This window comes from Cygnus olor, chromosome 1 (genome assembly GCF_009769625.2).
Source record: "Cygnus olor isolate bCygOlo1 chromosome 1, bCygOlo1.pri.v2, whole genome shotgun sequence".
Taxonomy (NCBI): Eukaryota; Metazoa; Chordata; class Aves; order Anseriformes; family Anatidae; genus Cygnus; species Cygnus olor.
In genome coordinates, this window is record NC_049169.1 from 197,899,095 (window position 1) to 197,920,389 (window position 21,295).

General features: G+C 43.0%; 2 protein-coding genes across 5 annotated transcripts; both read right to left on the minus strand.

Annotated features, from left to right (window-relative positions):
* Positions 1-585: 585 nt before the first annotated feature.
* Positions 586-5,096, minus strand: FUT4 (fucosyltransferase 4). The gene has a single exon (XM_040544219.1). It carries the CDS (start codon positions 5,031-5,033, stop codon positions 3,969-3,971), a length of 1,065 nt encoding a protein of 354 aa, XP_040400153.1. The 5' UTR covers positions 5,034-5,096; the 3' UTR covers positions 586-3,968.
* Positions 5,097-8,370: 3,274 nt separating this feature from the next.
* Positions 8,371-21,224, minus strand: C1H11orf97 (chromosome 1 C11orf97 homolog). 4 transcript variants are annotated; one of them, XM_040544229.1, is made up of 4 exons: positions 19,197-21,224; positions 18,216-18,320; positions 14,397-14,522; positions 8,371-8,768 (listed from the first exon to the last, which is right to left on the minus strand). In XM_040544229.1, exons 1-4 carry the CDS (start codon positions 19,300-19,302, stop codon positions 8,647-8,649), a joined length of 459 nt encoding a protein of 152 aa, XP_040400163.1. In that variant the 5' UTR covers positions 19,303-21,224; the 3' UTR covers positions 8,371-8,646. The 4 variants fall into 4 exon arrangements, with proteins under 4 accessions (XP_040400163.1, XP_040400162.1, XP_040400165.1 ...); XM_040544228.1 differs by lacking the exon at positions 19,197-21,224 and adding an exon at positions 18,990-19,187 and having other exon boundaries at positions 8,395-8,768; XM_040544231.1 differs by lacking the exons at positions 8,371-8,768; positions 19,197-21,224 and adding exons at positions 13,009-13,174; positions 18,990-19,187.
* Between the last annotated feature and the right edge of the window lie 71 nt (positions 21,225-21,295).

Genomic DNA, 21,295 nt, shown 5'->3' on the forward strand with positions numbered 1-21,295 from the left:
GCTGAAACTTACTCAAAACTCCCCACTACGTGAAACAGATGAATAAAGAGAGAGGTCATCAATCACCTTTGCTGCAAAAAACGTTGAGAAATTTAGGGGAAAAAGGTTTGGGGCTCTTTGTCTTTTGTTGCTCGGTTGAAGGCGTCAATGAACAAGCATGAAAAAAGCTGCAGCTAAAAGAGTCGCTCTACGTGCTGAACACCAACCCCAATCTCTGTTACACTTTGAAATTTAAGAAAAAAAAACTCCGAGGACTTTCAAATTCTCTGTAGGTGAAGAGAGAGTTTGTTGGATGGTTTCGTTGTTGTTTTAAATGACATTTTTTCCAGCAGACATCCACCTTCAATAAATGCTCCTTTTCATAGTGAAAATAACCCAGTACAGCCTCTCCTGTGAAAATATTTTTCCCCTGGCACAACCAGGTCTCATTCCTAACCTCAGACAGTCTGACTAATTTGAGAACAATAAGCCACTTCTCTTGATTAAAAGGTGGAAAACATGAAAAGAATTTTTCTTAAAAAATTGGTTTTCTACAGCTACCCTTCATAACACGCAAAGAAATACAAAAATAGGGTCGTTTCGTGCTACTTCCTTTCTGTGATTTTATTGAGTGTTAATCTACATGATTAATACAAAGTTACTCCACTCTATGAAGATGAAGAGACTTTACAGTATAAAATTCCCTGAGACACGTTATGTAACTGAAAGCATCACAGTTCTCTATTCCACTTATAATCAAAGGGTGATATCAATTCTTCTCCTTCTGAAAAACAGAACATAATCATCTTCCTTTCTCTCCCTCCTCCCCAACATTTTAATATACGGAATAAAACAGTTTCTTTCAAAATGTGTTACAAAAGATTTGTCTATTTAGAATAGAAGATAATTTGCTTCATTTTCATAGACCCACTACGTACACCACCTGCAATGTCTTGTGGAGTTTGGTACCTCATCTACAACCCAATTTGCTAAGACAAAATTCTTATTTACCATTGAACTCGGGCTCAGTTCACTTGGGAATTACAAAAGACAGTGCTCAGCTTACAGCAGTACTCTGATTATTAGCTTATTTCTTATAAGACCATGGAGCGGCTGAACTAAAAATCAAAGTGGATTTGTAGAGATGCTGTATTGTTGACTGCAGCAGCTGTAGACCAGGTCTGAATTTCCTCTTGATAACGGGAAAAGTATGTAATGCTTATGCAAGAACTATGAAACTAGAAAAGGCTTCTCTTCTCCCACAAGTACTCTGCAATAATTGTTACAAGACTGCAGTTTTCATTATACATTTTTTTTAAAATAATCATTGTACAACTTACAAACAGAGCACAGCTGTGATATCTTATTCAAAAGTAACACTTTGATCATTGCATAGCTGTTTTCTGAATTTTACAAAACTCTAATTCCATCAAGATTCCCATAAGAGCAGCTGAGAATAAAGTCCCGGTTGCAATTTTTGGAAATTCCTATGCTCCTGTAGCCTCATCTCCTGCCTGTGGCATTACTAATGGTAACACAGAAAAATTGTGTGTCTGAAAACCTCCAGAACATGCTAAAAAATTTGGAAGGACTGATAAAATAATATCCTTTTTGGCAGGCTGATAAAAAGTAGTGCAATCTTAATTATTAGTTTTCAGAGACTGCTCACTGCTTTTAAGATCAGGTTTTTGTATATGCTTACATGAACTGAGATAAACAGTAAAAAGAAAAAAATGGATAAATCAAAGAGAGAGATTCTATTAACCTGACATTTGGCTGTTAGTGTTAATGTTATACTTAGATTTCTACTTTAAAAATTATCAAAATCAGTTTTATGGGAGCATTAACCATTGGCAGAGAAACAGACGACCGTGCAATGAAGAGCATGCCTTTGCTTTAAAGAATCCCTTGGAACTGTTTAAATGAAAGCGCAGCAGTAAGTAGGGAGCACCTCTACTGCACTCTGCATTGAGCTGATCGTCTTCTCTGCTTTCCTGATAAAATCTCTGCAGCAACTCTGGCATGACCAACAGCCACATTCATGAAGTACTTTTACCCATCTTCCCTTCCACAAAAGCAGGAGAGAATAAAAACAGGAGCCACCAAGATCTGAAGGCGTAAATCTCTGCAAATTATTCACAAACTGTACCATTATTTCAGATTTTTTTTTCAGCAATCTTTAGTTCCGTGCTTACCTAATCATGGAAACATGTAATTTACAATAAATTACAGTAGGCTGTCAGCTGATGGCTCTAAGCACCTAACCTGACATCCCTTATTGCTCAAATCAAGTGTAATCCTATTCTAACCTAAATAAGACTCGCAAATACCAACAAACTGACCTCTCTCTTATTTGCAACTAACTCATCTTTCCCCACCTGTTCTGTGTCCATGATTTTACTCCAAGTGAAGTCTCTGGATAATTTCATGGCCTTAAATGGGAGCAGGATGAAACCCTTAATCATTTTTACAGCACTCTTGTAGGTTATCATTTTTTTGCCACCAAATCTTACAGCTGCAAAGGGCAGGAAGGGCTGAGGTTCCTGTGGATCAGTAACTGCAACTGAAGACCCTCTCTGGATTTCAGCATGCAAGATTACAAACAACCAAAAAGTAACCACACACTGACTGCTCCAAAGATCTTAGTCCAGCAGGATGGCAGAGTCTAAAAGGGAACGCCTCCTGTAAATGTTCTGGGTAGGCAGTGCACAAGGAAGTTTTAGCCTAGAAAACTAGTTATACATTAAAAAAAAAAAAGGCGGAAGAAACCTTCAAAACCAAAGATAAGAAATCCTTCCTCTCCCTTTTCATATACTTCCCTCATACAACCTGTATTTAACAGCGGTTTAGATTGTATTCTCTACAGTAATTTCCCTCCCGGAAGGTAGTGATTTGAGACTTGGACTTTGGGATTTTTGTTGTAATTATTGTTTCACAAACAGAGAGCTAGCATTCTGAGCAGTCTGTCACCTGGCAGAATTTTTAAAAATGCATGCCATATACCAACGCATTTGCTATACAATAAGACATTTGAATGATACTAGAGAAATAAGTTAGCCTTTCTGTATACATATTAAATACAGTAATAAAAAACCCTGCGGTTCTGAGTCTTTCCCTGCTTTTTCCTATATGGCAGTAATTTTGCAGAGAAAAACATGCAGACTCCTGTAAACATTTTCAAATTCCTGAAAAAAGGGAGGGCGGAAACATTCCAACTTTATTTCTACGTTCTGTCTTTTCCTGTACTTGCGGCTCTTCTCTGCCTTCATACAGGACAAATGTGCTCATGGTTTGGGTAAGGAGTGGAAGAAATACTTTATATCATCTGAGCTGTTGGTTCCACTCACACCCAGACCCTTCCATACACTTTTTCCTAAACGGAATTTTTATTTGGCTCAAGGAATTATTATTTGGCTGCTGCAATTTAACACTGCTAAAAAGTGCTACCGTATCATCACATTCTTACGTTCAACACTTGCGGCTCAGCATTTGTCGGCAAATAACTTTGATTTTCTTAATAATCACTGTTAAAAGTATTTGCTTTTGTCTTTGGAATGCAGAAAGCCAGCACTGATCACGTATCCCCTATAAGCAGAAGAAAGTTTCACAGACCAGGAAGCTGTCATAGCTGACAAAATTGGTTTCAGCTGTACAGCCGAGGAACTTGGCATGTTTTATTTACATTTAGCTGTGCACAACTGCGAAGGTTTCAGATCTGCATGACTTCTGGAACTTTAATTAAACTTTCCTCTTGAAGAATCCTCTTGCCTGATGTTTCTCTGTACTTTCAGGATTTTGCCCTGTAGTAAAAATCTTCATTTTGTCATTTTTAATTTTTTTTTCCCCAGCTTATTTACGTACGTCTCTCTCACAGATGACAAACTAACTTTGCTAAGGTGGTGATCTCTGCGAGATGCAGCCTTCCTCATGCCTTAGTGAAGGCTGCTGCTCAGAGAGGCTGACCAAGCAAGCCTCACCCACCAGGAACATCAGCTTTCAAACCAGCTGGCCAGATTTCGTACCGTCTTGACTTGATTCCCAGCTGTCCTCACAGCCTCGCAAACCCTGCAGTAATGCTCGTCCCAGAAAGAAGTGACGTGGACCTCGTACTTCTTCCGCCAGGCAAAATACCTCCTGTAGTTAGGCTTGTTTTTATCGAGGAATTTCAGGTAGGTGGCCAGCAGCCTGGGACTGGGGAAGTCATCGACGTGGATGAAGGAGTTGGCAGGGATGAAGCGCTCGTAGTTGGCCCTGCGGGGACCGAGGACGACGGGCACGGCGCTGGCGGCGAAGGCGTTCCTCCAGAGCTTCTCGGTGATGTAGTCGGTGTGCTGCGAGTTCTCGAAGGCCAGGTAGAACTTGTAGGCCGACACCGTCTTCACCACGCTGCCCTCCACCAGCGCCAGCCCCTGCGCCCCGTACACGTCGATGGCCAGGTGCTCCTTCAGCTGCCGGTAGTAGCGCACCCGGGCGTGCTCCTCGTTCCAGTTACTGATCACCCACGCCACCAGCCTCGTCTTGCGGGGCAGCACGAAGGGCCGGGGCTCCGGCAGCGCGTAGAGGTACCCGTAGGGCACGAAGACGTCCGAATCCCTCCGGTAGGACATGGTCCAGTTGAAGACGCCGCCCAGACCCCGCAAGCCGGGGGAATGCGAGGGCGACTCGAAGTTCATCCACACCCAGAGCTGGCGCGGGGGGCGAGGCGGGGGCCCTCGGGGCAGCCCCTGGGCTCCGTGCAGGGCCAGGTCGCGGTGGTGGAAGAGCACGGCCCTCGCCTCGCCCAGCCGGCCGCGGTCGGCGCTGAGGCGGCAGCCCGTCACGTTGTAGCGCCGCCGGCAGTCTGCGGGGCGCCGGGGGCGGCCGAAGGGCTCCCACCACAGCAGCACGGTCACCTCGTCCCCCGCCCGGCCCGTTGTCGGGACCCGGGGCTGCGGCTGCCGGAGGCAGGCGAACAAAGCGAGCGCCGCGCTCAGCAGCCCGGCCGCCAGCGCCCAGCGCCGCCGCCACAGCCGCCGCCATCTCCTGGGGCAGCTGCGGCGGGGGCACGGCTCCATCGCCCGCTGGGGAGCCGCGGGGCCGCCCAGCGCATGCTGCTGCTGCTGCTGCTGCCGCTGCCGCTGCCGCCGCCTCCCCTCAGCGCCCAACCCCTGCCCCGCCGCCGCCCCTCCCGGCCATGCCGGCCCGCTCCCGCCCACAGCGGCCGGCCCTGCCCGCCGCCCCGTGAGGAGAGGGGCTCCCCCGAACCCGGCTTTTCGTATTTCTTCATGATTTTGGGGTTGGGGCCGGCAGAAAGGGCTCTCCCCCACTGCCCACGCCCGCCGTTTCCCTGGGAATACTTGGGAAGAAGGGGGGCGGGGGGGGATCTTTTCGAGCCCTCTCGGTTTCGAGGGTGAGGTCGAGCAAAGTCTTGAATAAATCGGTTACTGAGCGAAAGGGGGAAAAAAATAAAGGAAGAGACGGCAGCCACAGCAGCTTTGACTTCCTGCCAAGTCATCAAACGGTTTCAAGCACCTCTAAAAGGACTATCAAATTGGGAAAGTGTGTATATATATATATGTGTGTGTATATATTTTATATATATATGTATTATATATTATGTAGTCGCTTTAATTTTTTTGAGGACTACATATGTTTTCATTTAATTTTTAAATCTCACTGCTATTTAAAAAACTCCATGGTTACTAGAAAATCACTTTTCCCAACTCTGTTTAACACAGAAAGTGTGAAAAACCTGATCAGATAGGCCTGAGATGTTTTCCACAGTCATTTGTTTCAGCAAACCAAGAGTTCATCGATTCACACAGCTCAGAGAATATTTGTACGGAGCTGGAGGCAGCTCTAATGCTATGCACTTTTGTACCCACAGCTATAGATCCAAGGACCTCTCATAGACATTCACCGAGGGCAGCAAAGGTACATGGGGTGTAGATTCTCATCTACCATTTGGGTTGCCGCACAATGTATCCATACCACATAGGTCAAGACTCTGCGACTCAGCTCTGTGTTAGTAAAGAAAGCAATTCAAGCCCATTTATGCCCCAAAATACAGAATGGTTGCAGGTGAGGTTGCTGTTAGATTAGCAACTAGGTCATGTGTGTCCATAAACTTATTAATTGCACATGAAAACACTTGCAGACTTCCACAGTCCATGATCTAAGCACTCATAAAAAAAAAAAAAAATACACCAACAGCTGTGGTTACAGAAAACATTTTACTGCCTCTGCTTTAACCCCCAGTGCTGGCTGGAAGGGATCTCTGGAGGTCACTACTCCACCCTCCTGCTCAGAGGAGGACCACTGTCAGCATCAGCTACGTTGCTCACTTAGGTGCTGGCTCGACTAGCGGCAAGAAGTTGAAAATATTCTAGGACGGAGACTCCACAACACCTTTGGCAGCCTGTCCCAGTGCTGCGCCACCCTCTCAGTGAAGAATTTTTTCCTACTGTTCAACACTGAACCTCCCAACCTGTAATTTCTGGCTGTTATAGCCCCTTGTTATATCCAAGGACAGAACAGCTCCATCATCTTCGTAACACCTTCAGGTAGCTAGTTGTTGGCTGCTATTAAATCATCCCTTTGCCTCCTTTCCAGAAGACTAAACAAGACCGCCTCCCTCAACCTCAGTTTGTGTGCTGTAGGACCCCTCATCATCTTGGTAGCCTTCCACTGGACCTTCTCCACATTCTCAACTTCCACCTCGAACTGGGAGGCTGGAAAGTGGACACAGTACCAGCTGTCCCCCCACCAGTGCTGAGTGCAGGGGGACAACTTTTCTCAATCCACTGCACATACACCTGATGTTGCCCAGCATATGGCTTGCTTTCCTTTCAAGGAGGGCTCACGTTTTACTTGCTGTTCACCCGGTCCCTCACAGCATGGTTGTTTATCAGCCAGTCAGTTCCTAGCCTGTACCAGTGCACGGGGCTTTTCTGTTGTACATACAGAACTTCGTATTTCCGCTCGCTGAATTCCCCAAGATTTCTGCTGGCTCAAACCAAGCTTCTCCAGTCCTCTCTGAAGTTGTTCAAACCAGCATGACAATCCCCTTTTCTAATTTAGTATTGTCTTCAATATAGTGTGCTAGCCAACAGTAGTAAAATAAAACAATGATGCAATAAACATAGGACCTGCCTTGACAAACAACACTGATTTTAGTCACAAAACAGGGATCTGGGAAAATTATTTTAGAAAACTGCAAGCATGTAGAAATACTTTGCTAACAGATTCAAATCCTCTGAGTGCATGAGCTGTACTTGGAATCACTCAGTCCAGAACCCATCCAATATAATGAACCCTACCTAAAATGAGCACAATCCCTGGCGTGCTTCAATGAAAGACACAAAGTGGTCAACAACTCTACAGTAAATAATGTTGTTTCTTTAGCTGCTTCTGCAGGTAACGTGAGAAATTTGGGACCCATAAAAATCAGTGGGAGAGCTCAACTGACTTCTGTGGAATTATGATTCACCCAATAAATTTGATTGTATGAGCCGCAATGGCACTTGTTTTCCTTCAAGAACATAAATTTGATATATGAGTTTGGAGGAAGCTAAACCAGATTTTACTTGCCTAATCAAGTTTTCATTTCTGGTCTTGCAGATTTGTTGGTAAGCCATTCCAGTTCCACAACCCAGCCAAGTAGAATCCATTGATCATGCCAGGCCCAATCCTGCACATAGTGAAGTCAACAACAACGTTGTCTTTCATTCAGGTTTATGAAATGTTTCAGGACAACTCAACACGGAAGTTCTTATAAGACAATTAGTGACTGTTGTGGTTTAGCCCGGCTGGCAGCCAAACACCACACAGCCGTTCGCTCACCCTCCCCCCTCCCTCTCCAGGATGGGGGAGAGAAACAGGAAAGTGAAGTCTGTGAGTTGAGATAAAGACAGTTTATTAAGACAGGGAAAAGAATAACAATAATAATAATAATAATAATAACAATAATAATAATAGTATTAATAGTAATAATGTGTACGAAATAAGTGATGCACAATGCAATTGCTCACCACCCGTTGACCGATGCCCAGCCTATCCCCGAGCAGCCGGCCCCCCCTCCACCCCGGCTAGCCACCCCTATATATTGTTCAGCATGACGTCAGATGGTATGGAATACCCCTTTGGCCAGTTTGGGTCAGCTGTCCTGGGTCTGTCCCCTCCCAGCTCCTGCTGCATCCCTAGCCTGCTCGCTAGCAGGACAGAGAGAGGCTGAAAAGTCCTTGGCTTGGTGTAAGCACTGCTCTACAACAATTAAAACATCAGCATGTTATCAGCGCTCTTCTCATTCTAATCCAAAACATAGCACCCTGCCAGCTACTAGGAGGAAAATTAACTCTGTCCTACCTGAAACCAGGACAGTGACAACTTTGAAAAAAAAAAGAAAAAACAAACAAACAAGAGGAAACATGACTATGTCCCTTGCACCCTTTCTTTCGCAAATTGCACCTCAACCAGAGCTAGGAACGTGGGGACTAGAGCAGCACTTTTCTTTACAAAATTTCTTTTTCATAAAGAGAGGGTTTTTTCAAGCAGCTTTGTTCACTCTGACTTGGGAAACACACCCACTGATGCTGATGGGAAGTACGACGTGATGAAGGCCGAGTAGCATTACCAGACGCCTGCAGATATCCCAGCGGAAACAGACCTGATCTTGTCTGCTTTTGAAGGTCAGCCAGCCCAGGCTGTCGCTCTGTGGCCCAAGGACCACACAGACTTCTCGGTACAGTATACGCAAATGGGAGATCCGTGGTTGAACCACTCCGTGGAAACGGCAGTACGCTCCACTGTTGCTGATAGACAGGAATTTAAAATCAAATGCCGTCTGTTAGTAATGAGGTTGTTGCAAAATAAAAAACATTTTGCTTATTTGAAGGCTAAATGTTTGCAGTTTCTAACAGCAGTTAATGTTTTTGCCTAGAGCTTCCCAGCTGGCTTCCTCTTGTACTCTGACTCACTCTATTTTGTCACACATGAGAAGTATTTAGGCCTAGAAGACTCTTTGAAGTTACTTGTCAACTCTCTTGAAAACATGGTTTAAAAGGTACCAAAGGATGCTTTATTTTCAGCCACAGCTATCAAGTCAGACGTCCTATCAACCAGGGAAACCCCATGCAGGTGTTTTTTTATCCTGAAAGAATGTGCCCAGCTTCAAGGAGAGGCAGAAATTACCCGATACCAAAATGACACTTAAGAATGACTTTGAAATCTCTTATCATAAACAGTCCCTGTAGTTTCAGTGCAAGCTTCTGCCAGGTAAGGCCCTAAATCCTGTGTGAAAAAGAGTGATAAAAGTTCTGTTCCGTATAAATTGCATGCTGTATTTTAGTATAAAAATTAAATGCCTGCAGTTTGATTAACTAATGTTTCACGTTGGGGATTATGATCTTTCTGCTTGGAAGTTTAAAATTCTGAAATATGACTAGAGATAAAAGATTCAGTTGAAAGCTGATGCCTGCCTCACTGGATGAACAGCTTCTGAACAGTCGAGCCCACATGACTGCACACGCAGCAAATGTGATGTTAAAATATTCTGCCTGGCTATACAGATCTATTTGTGACTGAGCAGCGCTGTACTAAAACTATGTGAAGTTGACGTTTCCAGGACAAGGCACGGGCACGAACAGATGTGCTGTGCACACCATGGAGGAAGGATCCCGTCTCTTCTACCTTCCAGCGCAGCATGCATCTTTGTTCACCAGTGTAGATCAGAACCAAAATCAGAGCAGGAAACTTTCCTGCCAAAACCAGATGATCCTCAGATAATTTGACACGCGTGTGTGTGTGTACCAGCAAGCTGGAGTTTGGCTCTGTGGGTAGTTGCTAGCAGTTATCATGGATTTCAATCTGTCTTGTTTTTTGAAGTACTGGACTGCATCGTAAGCAGCACCCGCGGCAGGAGCAGTGACTCGCGGCCATCTGTACAGAACAGGCAAACGCCTGCTCCCAGGGGAATGCTCTGATGCTCTCACTGCACCCAAAGAGCATCCCACGGGCCTGAGAGCAAGGGTTTGTGGTACAGCTTTTCTTCACACATCTCTAAACCTCAAGCATGGAAGCAACGTTGCAGTCCAGGGGACAAGCCTAGCTCTAATTTGAAGTAAATCTCCTGAAACACATAGTTTTGGGGCCCTCGACACCGGTTGCTTTAATATGTTGAACCCCTCCTACTGTGCCTCATTACTTGATAGTGCAGACAGAGGTGTTGAAAGATGTCAGCGCTTGAAATGACTCTATGTGGAAGCAATGCTAACTGTTGTCTTTCAAAACAGCATTGTTTGGTTTGAAAATGAAATAAAAAACAACAGAAAAGGGTAGCTGAACAGCTAGAGAGTAAAAAATGACTATGATAAATATGAGTGCAGTTAGATTAGTGGAAATCCAGTTTTATAAATATTATATTATGAATATTAAAGTAATGTTAATAGTATTGCTATGACATTATATTTAAACAAATTGCTTGGTTTGATTCAAATGGAAGATGAGAGGCATTAAAAGAAATTGTAATCATCATTGAAATAACAAAATATTCGGTGGAAAAGATCTAAAAGACATTTCTCCGTTGTACAAAGTTGCGTGAAAAAGAAGCAAAGGCATCAATGAATTCCACAAATCTGTTTTTGTTGTAGCAAAACTGAGCTAGTGCAGAAATCTGTGATGAACCAAGAAAGTGTTTTCATTTGGCAAGTTTTAAAATAAGATCACAAAGAAAATAATGACTAAGAATGAGAAAACAGGCGGAGGCGGCTTGAATAAAAATGAAGGAAGGAGCAGAAGGGAGATACAGCAAAGTTAATCAAAGCCTCTATCTGATAACCCAGTGCTTCTGAAACATCATTGTGTGGTTCACGATCAAATTTGCATCTGAAAACTAAGAATAATGTTTTCAAAAGCCGCAAATCCTCTAGTGCCTCAGGTGCAATTTTCAGTGCCAATATTTGTATTATTTAGAAGTCAAATAGAAATGCTGAAAATTGTTACCTTCAAGCCAACTAAGGTTTTTTCCCTTATCACCGATACCAAAATAAAACCAATTTTTTAGTATTTGAGAAGACTTCCAGGCAATCAAAAAAAAACGAACATCCCTTTTCATTCACAGTTAAACATAAAAAAAAGCAAACTAAGTCTAGTTTCATAAAGTTGTCACTGAGACTCTTTTTTCTTAACAATAATCAGATCTTGAATAATTCCTGAATAAGAATATAACATTTCTGAATAAGAAAATAGTATTTTCATAACAATATTCAGATCCTTCCTTAGAATCTCAGAGCCCCACAAAAAAATCCCATCTCCACCTCTTAGGATCACATGAATGTCTTAAGAGTGACATGAATTATCAGTTTGAGGTGGCACTAGGAAAAAAGAACTTTTCAACTCTGATCTTAAATCACCCATCAGTTCATTTTTTTCATTGTACAAAACAGTTTCCTCCTTCAAAAAGACAGTAGCACTTGTTATCTTAATGCAGGACGGATGTCTGGAAAGATTTCTGACAATGAAAACTGTAGTGTGCAAAGTATTACTAATTTGGAAAAGAATGTGCTACACTTATTTTATAAATGTGGCATAGACCGATCATTAATTTAGATCGCCAAATGTGAAGACGGGAAATATCATGCTCACCAGCCTCGTTTGACTGTGGGTCATCATCTCCCTCCCCTGTTATTTCTAATTGTAGCTCTCCCCAGGTTGGCCAGCCTCACGGCAGTCGTTACTGTGGAGTCCTTGTATTATCACAGCACTTAAGAAACAATCATGGATCCTTTTAGGTTCTGTACAAACAGAGCTTTTGCCTCACTCCTTGAGCTGGATCTCATCTCTTCCTAGCGGTTCTTAGACCTCAAAGAGCCTAAGCACTCCCAGCTCTCTCAGCATCTCCTCGGTGACATCCCTTAATCATTCTCATGACTATTTGCTGGACTTGCTCCAGAATGTCTCTTGAAGTGGACACAGCCTTCCAGATTATCTCACCAGTGCTGAGCAGAGAGAAGGATCACCTCCCTCAGGCTGGAGGTCCACAGGCTGGAAAGCAGCTTGTCCAGCAGGATGCCAACTCCACCAAGCTGCTTTCCAGCCTGTGAATCTCCAGCTTGTAGTGGTGCAGAAGATTATTCCTCCCCAGGTGCAGGACGTGGCATTTCTCTGGGTTGAAGTTCATGAAGTTCTTCTCTGCCCAGGTCTGCAGCCTGTTGAGTTCCTTCCGAATAGTTGCACGCCCATCTGGTGTATCGAACGCTCCTCTCCATTTTGTACTCTCCACAAACTTGCTGAGGGCGAATTCCATCCCATTGTCCAGGTCACTGATGAAGATGTTAAAGAGAGTCAGCCCCTGGGCTTCTCACGTAGTGACTCTCCTCCAGCTGGACTTCATGCTCCTCGTCACAACCTTGGGAGCCTGGCTGTTCAGGCAGTTTTCAATCCACCTCCTTACCCATTCACATAACCTGTAACTTCATCAGTTTGTCAATGAGGATGTTGGAGCAGACAGTGTCAAAAAGCCTCGTTAAAGTCAAAGAAAACAACATCACCTGCTCTCCCCTTGTCCACCGCGCAAGTCGTCTCATTGCAGAAGGGTATTGGGGTTGTCAAACAATTTCCCCTTTGTAAATCCTTGCTGGCTACTCCCAACCAACCTCTGTCTTTCATGTTTGGAAATGACTTCCAAAATTATTTGCTTCGTCATCTCCCCAGGGACTGAGGGAAAGCTAACCAGCCAGTAGGTGCCTGAATCTTCTTCCATCCCTTCCCGAAGACAGGAGTGCCACTTCCTTCTGCCAGTCCTCCGGTACCTCTCCCACTCACCCACGACCTTTTGAAGCTCTCTTTTGTTCTGTTTTTTTACAGTACCTAGAAGGATCCTAGAAGGATCTTCTGTTTCCAAAGTTCTGTGATAATACAACAAATACAAACTACAGATCATTTGGTATTACCTCACGGTAATAATGGTTACAAGTGAGAGTTAAGTGGCAGGTTATTTCAAGTTCCATGCTGCCTCTATCATTCTCTAACACTACGATAACTCTTACAAAAATAGAGACATCACAGGCTTATTTATGTTAACATTTTATTAAATCAGGCTAGAAATTGAATCACAAACTCTTGGCCTAGAACTGCTGGGTTTATGAATAGATTCAGCGTAAGGAATGTTAAGGCATCTCCAGCTATGTATTATGATCTTCTGCTGGAACTTGTAATCACTCTGCAACAGAGAAACCTATAAAAATGTCTAATTTCACAGTAGTACATTTTTGTCATCAGAAACATTCTGTAATTTTTGGATCGTGACACCTTCTTCACTAACTGAAATATGGATCGGATTTGGCTACTACAACAGGTAAAAAAGCAGCGTGAAGCTATGAATAGAAATAACTATAAAAAGAAAATAATTCCCTATCCAACTAGAACTTCAAAATCTTATAAATACAGATCTACGTTCCCATACACAGTCATTTTAATGCTTGACACATCAAAACAGATTTGGAAGACTAATTTGTGCTAGACAATCGTTTATGAGCAAAAGCAGCAAATTTTTAAGGTGCCAATATCTCCAGAGCTCAAATCAAGAGAGCAAGAAAGAGGTGCTGATATAAAACTCATGCAGCTAGCTGTATTTTTAAACCACTAGCCCCTGAGAACATGACAAGTAGCTTCATCTAATGGCAAATATGCTGAGTTTGTATAGTCCACAACCTTATGGCACTAATAATATTCTTCTTAAAAAGCTCATGAACTCTGTGTTCCCTCAGGGTTGGAAGCTCTCACTTCGCACTGCAAAGTTAACACATTCCAGCAAAAGAGAGAAGACGGGCACATTGAGAAGACAGCTGAAAACAACCAGCTCATAAGGAATAGGTCCATTCCACAAAAGCCACATCCCAGCGACTGCAAAGGAAGAAATATGTGCCCCAGAGCACCAACTGCAAATGGCAATTTGCTATGCAAAAGCAGGCAAATGTGAAAATGCCTGAAATGGTACCTAGATCAACCTCCTTTCAGGAGACATGATGGAGGAGGGCTTTTCCAAGCATTTGAATTGATTAAGGCTGAATGTCAAGGGGAAGTAAGGTTCATTACCTACATGTAACCAACACTCACCACCCATTCAAAGGAAAGAAGTGATTATTCCCTACATTCACAGAAGGTTTCAGAATATTAAACAAGGTGACTCGCCACAGCAATCCTAAACAGGTTTCTTATGCAAAGATTTCAAGTCTGTTGGCTGCTTAATAAAGGTGGGTTAGCCCTGCAACAAGATTCCCAGCTGTGATTACTCTAAGGCCATATAGGTGATTTGATGGAAAAATAACGTTGAGCAAAATAGATCTGCAGTCCAGTGAGACATCTATGAATTACAAAAGAATATTATCCTGCAACTTTAAAGTGAGGTGTTATAGCAAAAGTTTCTTATTGTTGACTCTTACTTTTCATTCCTGCATGCCTTGAGTAGAACTGAGGCTGTAAGAGTAAACCATTTCTGTTCTGCGATGCTGGTTTCAGGCCTCCGATGGAGAAATTCTTTTTCAGACTCCAAATTCCTTCCAGAGCCACTGTTAATAATTTGTTAAAACAACCCTGTTACAACTGATTACTTCAACTTGTTCTAGATGAATGTAACATTTACAAGACAGTCCCTTTGGTCAGTACATTACAAATAGTTAGGGAGAACACTATAATCACCCTCCATAATTAATGAAAAACAGATTGACATCTTCAGAGAGGAATTTGGATTGCTAAAGGTATATATAGCTCTTTAGCGTTTGTGGAACAGTTTAGGACTACTAGGCTAACTGAAGCAAGATGTAGCTGATCTATGATGTATAAGAAACAGCAGTAATACTGTAAATGCAACCAGTATGGTTTATTGGTCATACTGGAATACCAAATGGCCTCATAAAAGCGATAGCAGAACAAAACAAAAACAAACAAAAAAAAAGTAGTTTATTTTGTAGAAAGGTTACGATTTACCGGTCGTCTAATTTATGTAAAACAGTGAGCTTACGAATCACCTAAACTGTGTAAATCAGTAACCCTCCAACCTGACAGTTTTTAATCAACGCCCTGGCCACTTGTGGAACATCTCTAATTCTCTAGATGTATACTAATGAAAAAGGAACTACGCTCTTGCTGAGTAATTTGCACGCCGACATCTAATTGACCTTATTATACATAGCATTATTACACTAAGCATAGCTTGTAACAGTTGTGCTCTACATACCATTATACACTGAACTTCTTATACACAGATTTTATACATTCCCGTGACAAATATTTTTTGGAGGTTCTGTTTTATCTGAAGTACTTTAAGCCTTTGTAACATGCATTTCATTGAGAGAATCTCCAGAAACCACGAGAGTATATTCTGTAGCATCCACTCATACGATCAAATTGAAGCCTTCCTATTTTGATCCACTGGCAGATGAACGCAGTCCAATATAGGCGTGTTAAGCTCTCAGTAACATCAGACACAGGAGCAGATTGAGCAAACCAATGTTAAGGCCTGCAACTCAGCTACTTGCCCAGATTCCCTTTACAGTCACTGGGCACAGAACAGGCACTTAAAGAGCATTACTCATGCAAAGGTAGGTATCTAGGACAAGAACTGTGTTTCAAAATGTCTTTTTTTTCTCCATTTACTATAAACAGAGCTTACATAAGTAGTTCATTTGCCTGTGTGCTGTAATTGCCTAAGGAGCCTAACCAGAGAAATGCAGTTGCAGGTTCAAATGGTCTTTAAACCTGATACAGATTACATCACCTAACTTTTGTACGTTTTCATCTGTGAATCCGATTGTTTGAAATTCATTTTGAGTAAATCTACAGTTGGGTCTTAAACCCACAAAAGAGAAAATGGAAAAACTTTTTTTTTTTTTTTCAAAATTTTCCAGATTTGGAAATAAAGGCAAAATTACCCTTGCCACATTTGTGGAGGTTGTCATGATTAAGAAAGATAACGGCACGCCTATTCCAACAAAACGCAGCTTAATATAACCAAGGAATAGATTTACTCTGTAGAAAAGAATATGGGCCTACAGAACAGGAATCATGTATTATGGAGCAAAAGATGAATTATGTATTATATATTCAAAAGACGAAATACATATTATTCACTTGTTATAGATTTAGGAGTAACAGTTGGCAAATAGTTCAACATCCCTGGCGTATGTTAGCTCTAGATTTTAGTAAAGAAGTAAGTTAAAATAAGTAGATAATTCTCTCTCTCTCCAGGCTACTAGTGATACGAATACTGAAATGACATGATCAGATTTGGTATTTACATTTTAAAAGGCGAGGCAAAACAATTGGTCAGAGTTCTTAAAGAGCTAAAATCAAATTAAGTGCTAGACATAGTACTCACATGGAGAGATGTTGAGACACTAAACTGCTTAAGCTATAAAATACTGACTACTAGCGACTTTCATTACAGTGTATACATAACTTCTCTGGAAGAAAATCCTGGATACTGAAAAAAAGACTATCAACAAAGGACCCAACAAAGGCAAGGAGTTGAATCATACAAACCAAAATTATTCACAGAATCATAGAATGGTTTGGGTTGGAAGGGACCTTGAAGATCATCTAATTCCAACCCCTGCCATGGGCAGGGACACCTCCCACCACACTGGGTTGCCCAAAGCCCCATCCAGCCTGGCCTTGAACACCTCCAGGGACAGGGCATCCACAACTTCTCTGGGCAGCCTGTGCCAGGGCCTCACCACCCTCTGAGGAAAGAATTTCTTCCTTACATCTATTCTGAATCTCCCCACTTTTAGTTTAAATCCATTAGTCCTTGCCCTATCACTACAGCCCTGGACAAAAAGTCCTTCCACTAGGCCTCAGTCAACTTCCACCACAATGAAACCTATAGCATCCCCAAAACTGAGGTTTTGCAGTCCCCTTAATTCATGCATGTTTTTTTCTTGCTTTAAGAGGATACAGAATCACAGAATACCCCCCTTGCAGGCAGATGCCAAGGGCTTTTTCAACAGGAAGGTTCTTAAAAGCCCTACCAAAACATGAGGAGAGGCTGCGTCCAGACAGAAATATAGTTACAAGCATACAGCTAGAGAGATGTTTTCTTCAAAGAAGTGAAAATACACAATATATGTAAATCCTAACTCTGCTCAAAAGAAGTATAATTTGGCTTCATTTAACAGTCACCTTTTCTACTTGCGTAGCCTGCAGTGAAACACAGCATTATTAATCAGGCATGATTTTTTAACACACCAACCACCAGAACAAACTAATTTGGGAAGCTGTGCAATAACCAGCTTTATTTATCAGGCTCTACAGACAGGCACCTACTGAGGTACAGCAGCTTGACCAGTAGAGACAGTCAGATCAGCTGTCCTATCCTTAAACATTACATATTTCTGAAAAATAATTTTCTACAATTAGATTAATAGATCTTATGGCTGTAAGAGAAAACCACCACGATGTAAGTTATGTCCTACATGGGTCACATGGCTTTATACTCATTTCTGCATCACGACTAGCAAATGAGCTTGGGCTAGGGCTGTTTACGTGGAAAATATTTAAAATTTGTATTAAAATGGAGAATCTAATTGATCTTTGTTAAATTGTTCCACCATTAGGCTCTTTCTGTTAAAAAATGCTAATTATTCCTATTCTGATTTTCTAATTTTTACCTCCAGTTCTCAGAATTAAGTTTCTTATCTAGACCAAACACCTTGTTCCCTCTCAGACTTCCATTTCCTCATTTGCCTACTATAGTCAAGCAGTTCCATAACCTTCAAACTGCCTAAACAGACTGATTTTTTAATTGCCTTCACTGTTTTCCTGTCCTTTATTTAACCTTATTCATTCTTACCTCAACTTCTTCTTTTCAACATCAACTTCAGAAATGGATGAAGTATTCTAATAACTACAGCACCTCTTTCAAAGAAAGATGTAATAAACCTCCCTAGCACTTGGTATTTGTTTCTGTTTTATTAAACTGATAGATCATATGGAATTACATGTTCTCAATAACTATGTTCCCAATAATTTCAGGCTAAAAAAATAGTAAAGACTAAATGCAATTGTTCTGTTTCTAAATGTTCTCCAGATCATTATATAAATGCTATAGGCTGCTTTTTTGTTGTTGTTGTTGTTGTTTTGTGTGTTTTTTTTTTTTTGGCAGGGTTGTTTGTTTTAATCAATAATTTTGCCACAGTTCTCAAAACATCTTCTGTTTCATTTGCTCTGACAAACATTTTTCATTTGCTTGTAAGGAGGGTTACCTGCAGCTGGATGTTTAATGTGGTATTCTTCTTTCTGAAAATAAAGCTCTTCTTGAAGGATTTCTTTAACTCTCCTAGATGGCTCAACATATACAAATTTCTTCCCTGTTAGCAAAACACATTACAAAAGAACCAGTTATTTTACCCATGCCTCCCACCCCAATGTCAATATACTTTGCTTAATGTAATTTCATCCTGTCCCGTTCTACTTTTATCTTTAATACACCTTAAGACAAATTTACAGAAGTGATAGCGTTCAGACATGCCCAGCCCCAAAGGGGATTCCTCACAGCAGTACCACAGTGGGTACCTAAAAGGGGAGCACTGGAGGATTCAGAGGGAGGTGAAATCCATGGCAGCGAGCCAAGGCAACTGCTGGGCACCTGGGAGAAGGGGCGATGGGGTCCCTCCATGGGACACCCAAGTTGGAGCAGAGTGCTGCCGAGGGGAGATGGAGGAGTCCCCCAAAATGTCCTTGCTGAAGGGGACGCCTCACAGCAGGTTACCCCTAAAAGAAGGCAGCACCCAGGGGTGCAGCCTTGCGTGGGGCCACCACGGAGGCGGCCTGGGGAGGTACACAACGCCTTCCTTCCTCATCCCCACCCTCCAAGGCTTTCTGGAGACCCAGGCCAGGGCAGAATCCCTCGGGAAGAAGCCGGAGCCCACCCCCCTAGTGCCCAGAGTAGCCGGGGAGAGGACCCTGAGGCGGGGAAAGGGCAAGGAAGCGGCTGCCCGGGTGAGGCGGTGAGGCGAGCCGGGGGCCGCCGCGCTCACAGGGCTGCCCGCCTCTCGCCGCCTCGCCGCGGCCATCGCTGCCCGTCTCCTCGGCCTCCTCCGCCGGCTGCTCGCCGCTCGCCGCCCTCATGGCCACCGTGCCCGGTCGGGTGCGAGCCGCGCGGCTCCGTTGCCACAGGAGCGGGGACGGGCGGGCTGCGCCCCGCCAGCGCCTCCCCGGCGCCATCTTGTGGCTGCCCCGCGCACCTGGGGCGATGTTCTGTACCGGGCTGTGCCGCCTCTTTATTCCTTCTGTCACAGCGCCGGGGTGTTTTGCCCCTTCCCCTTTGACCTGAAAAAGACCTTTGACCATTTACATCCGGTTCTTTTTAGTAAAAAAAAAAATAACGGATGAGCTCCCGGTGCAAAGGAGTCCCGGGGTCGCCGTGTGGGGACCCAGGGTTACCTCACGCCGCCATCGGGCACAGGGCACGCTGCAGTACATGGTATATCGTTAAACATCACTCGTGTGAGGCAATCAGCATTACACGTTGGTATGCACACACATCACTAGCGCTTTGTCCCTAAAAAGTGTTGCCACTGCCCTGCCTTTTAAAAGGATGTCACATCTTATATCAGTCTTCAGACTAATAAAGACAGAAGGATACAGCTTGACTGAGGGGATGACGCAGATCAACTTACAGGAGTATTGGCTTGATTTTAATAGCACTTTTTGTAAAATAAGGCACCTTGAAACTTTGATAGGACTGAGGTGGCATTTTGACTCCACTCATCTTGCTGCTGTGCATGCTATGAGGAAGAAGAGCAGCTGGCAGGTACCACAGCAAGCAGAGTGTGCTGCCGGATAGCAGCAGATCAGCACGCCAGCAAGCTGTCCCACTCACCCGGCAGGGAGACTTGCCCTGTGACAGCTTCCTTGAAGCCAAAACTTTGCATACAGGTGGAAGTGAGAATCTGTAAGACACAAGCCATGTCTAGTTAAACCAATGCACATCATAATCTGTTTTTCCTTAATGCATTTCAAAGTATATGCCTTTCACAAATATCCTGAAACCAAGCTTTTGAAATACTAAGCATTTAAAGTTACTTTGTACAATTCTATTTCAAAGGCAGCTCTCTATTTTTTAACAGAAGTGCAACACAGGGCTTCAAGAAAGCCAGGGTGATGGAGATGCCCTCCAAAGATGCTTGATCAGAGGACCAAATAAATGTAGGTCCTCAGAGGACAAATGCTGACATATTCCAGCCTTGCTGCTGCTGTTACAAGTGTGCTTCAGACCTGTTAGCGGTGTCTGGAAGGAGTTTGGGATCACTCAGTAAGGTGTCTGCACAGAACAAGATGTTTTCTTACAGCTGTCTTACTGAGAGACTGTATTCCAGGTCTTACATTCATTTTCTAGCTCAATTTGATTAACAAAGAGAAGCAAGTTTCTCCACTCCTACATTATAAATTGGAAAGTTGAAGCTCTCACACTGCATGCCTTTATCATGGGAAATCCTGTAGTAGGCTAATTCCTGTGCAATACACTGCTTTACCCTTTCATTACCTGCTGGGCTAACAACATCATTCAAGTTCTACCAGTATCCTTCCAAACCACTATTGACTGAAAAAGACCTGCCTGCTCACAATAATTATTTTGAGATGTATTGTAATGGTGAAAAACTCACTCATTAAATACTATCATTTGGTAGTGATTTTTGTCTGAAACTTGCACTTGAACCAAGGAGGGGTGGAGACGACTGGAAGTATACGTTATTGAACATTTCACAGCTAAATAATCCAGAGATGTTGATTCTTCAAAACTAGCTGAAAGCTAGCTGAAAGATTGAGAGAGATGCAGACCAACACAGCTGATGTGAACAGTAGCACAGGCAAGTTCAACTCTAAAACTTCAAAAATCATAGGATTTTTCACTTGTTAGCAGAAAGGCTGAACTGACAAACAGAAGAAGCAAATTACAATGCCTCTTGTGAAAACACAGAGCATTATTTACCTTTTTCCTGTTAGATAAACCAAATAGTGCTCAGTGCTAAGAACACCTCAGGTGAAGAGTCCCAATCCTTCATTGTAAACCAGTGAGATTCTAGTTTGCATGACTGCAGAGAGAAGCTGTACTCAAGCGCATTTTAATGGCCTGAAAATCTTGAAAGAAACCAACCAACCCCCACCAACTTCAGTTTGGTTAAGTCATGGCAGTCAAATCTGAGTTTGGGATCCAAAAGATTTGACAGATTTGTCTGGCTAGAATTAGCAATACTGACTGTAACTAATTAGGCACAATAGTATGTTGGCTGTTCATCCACAAACGGTTGAAGTTCCCGGGAATAATTCTTTTGATTTATGA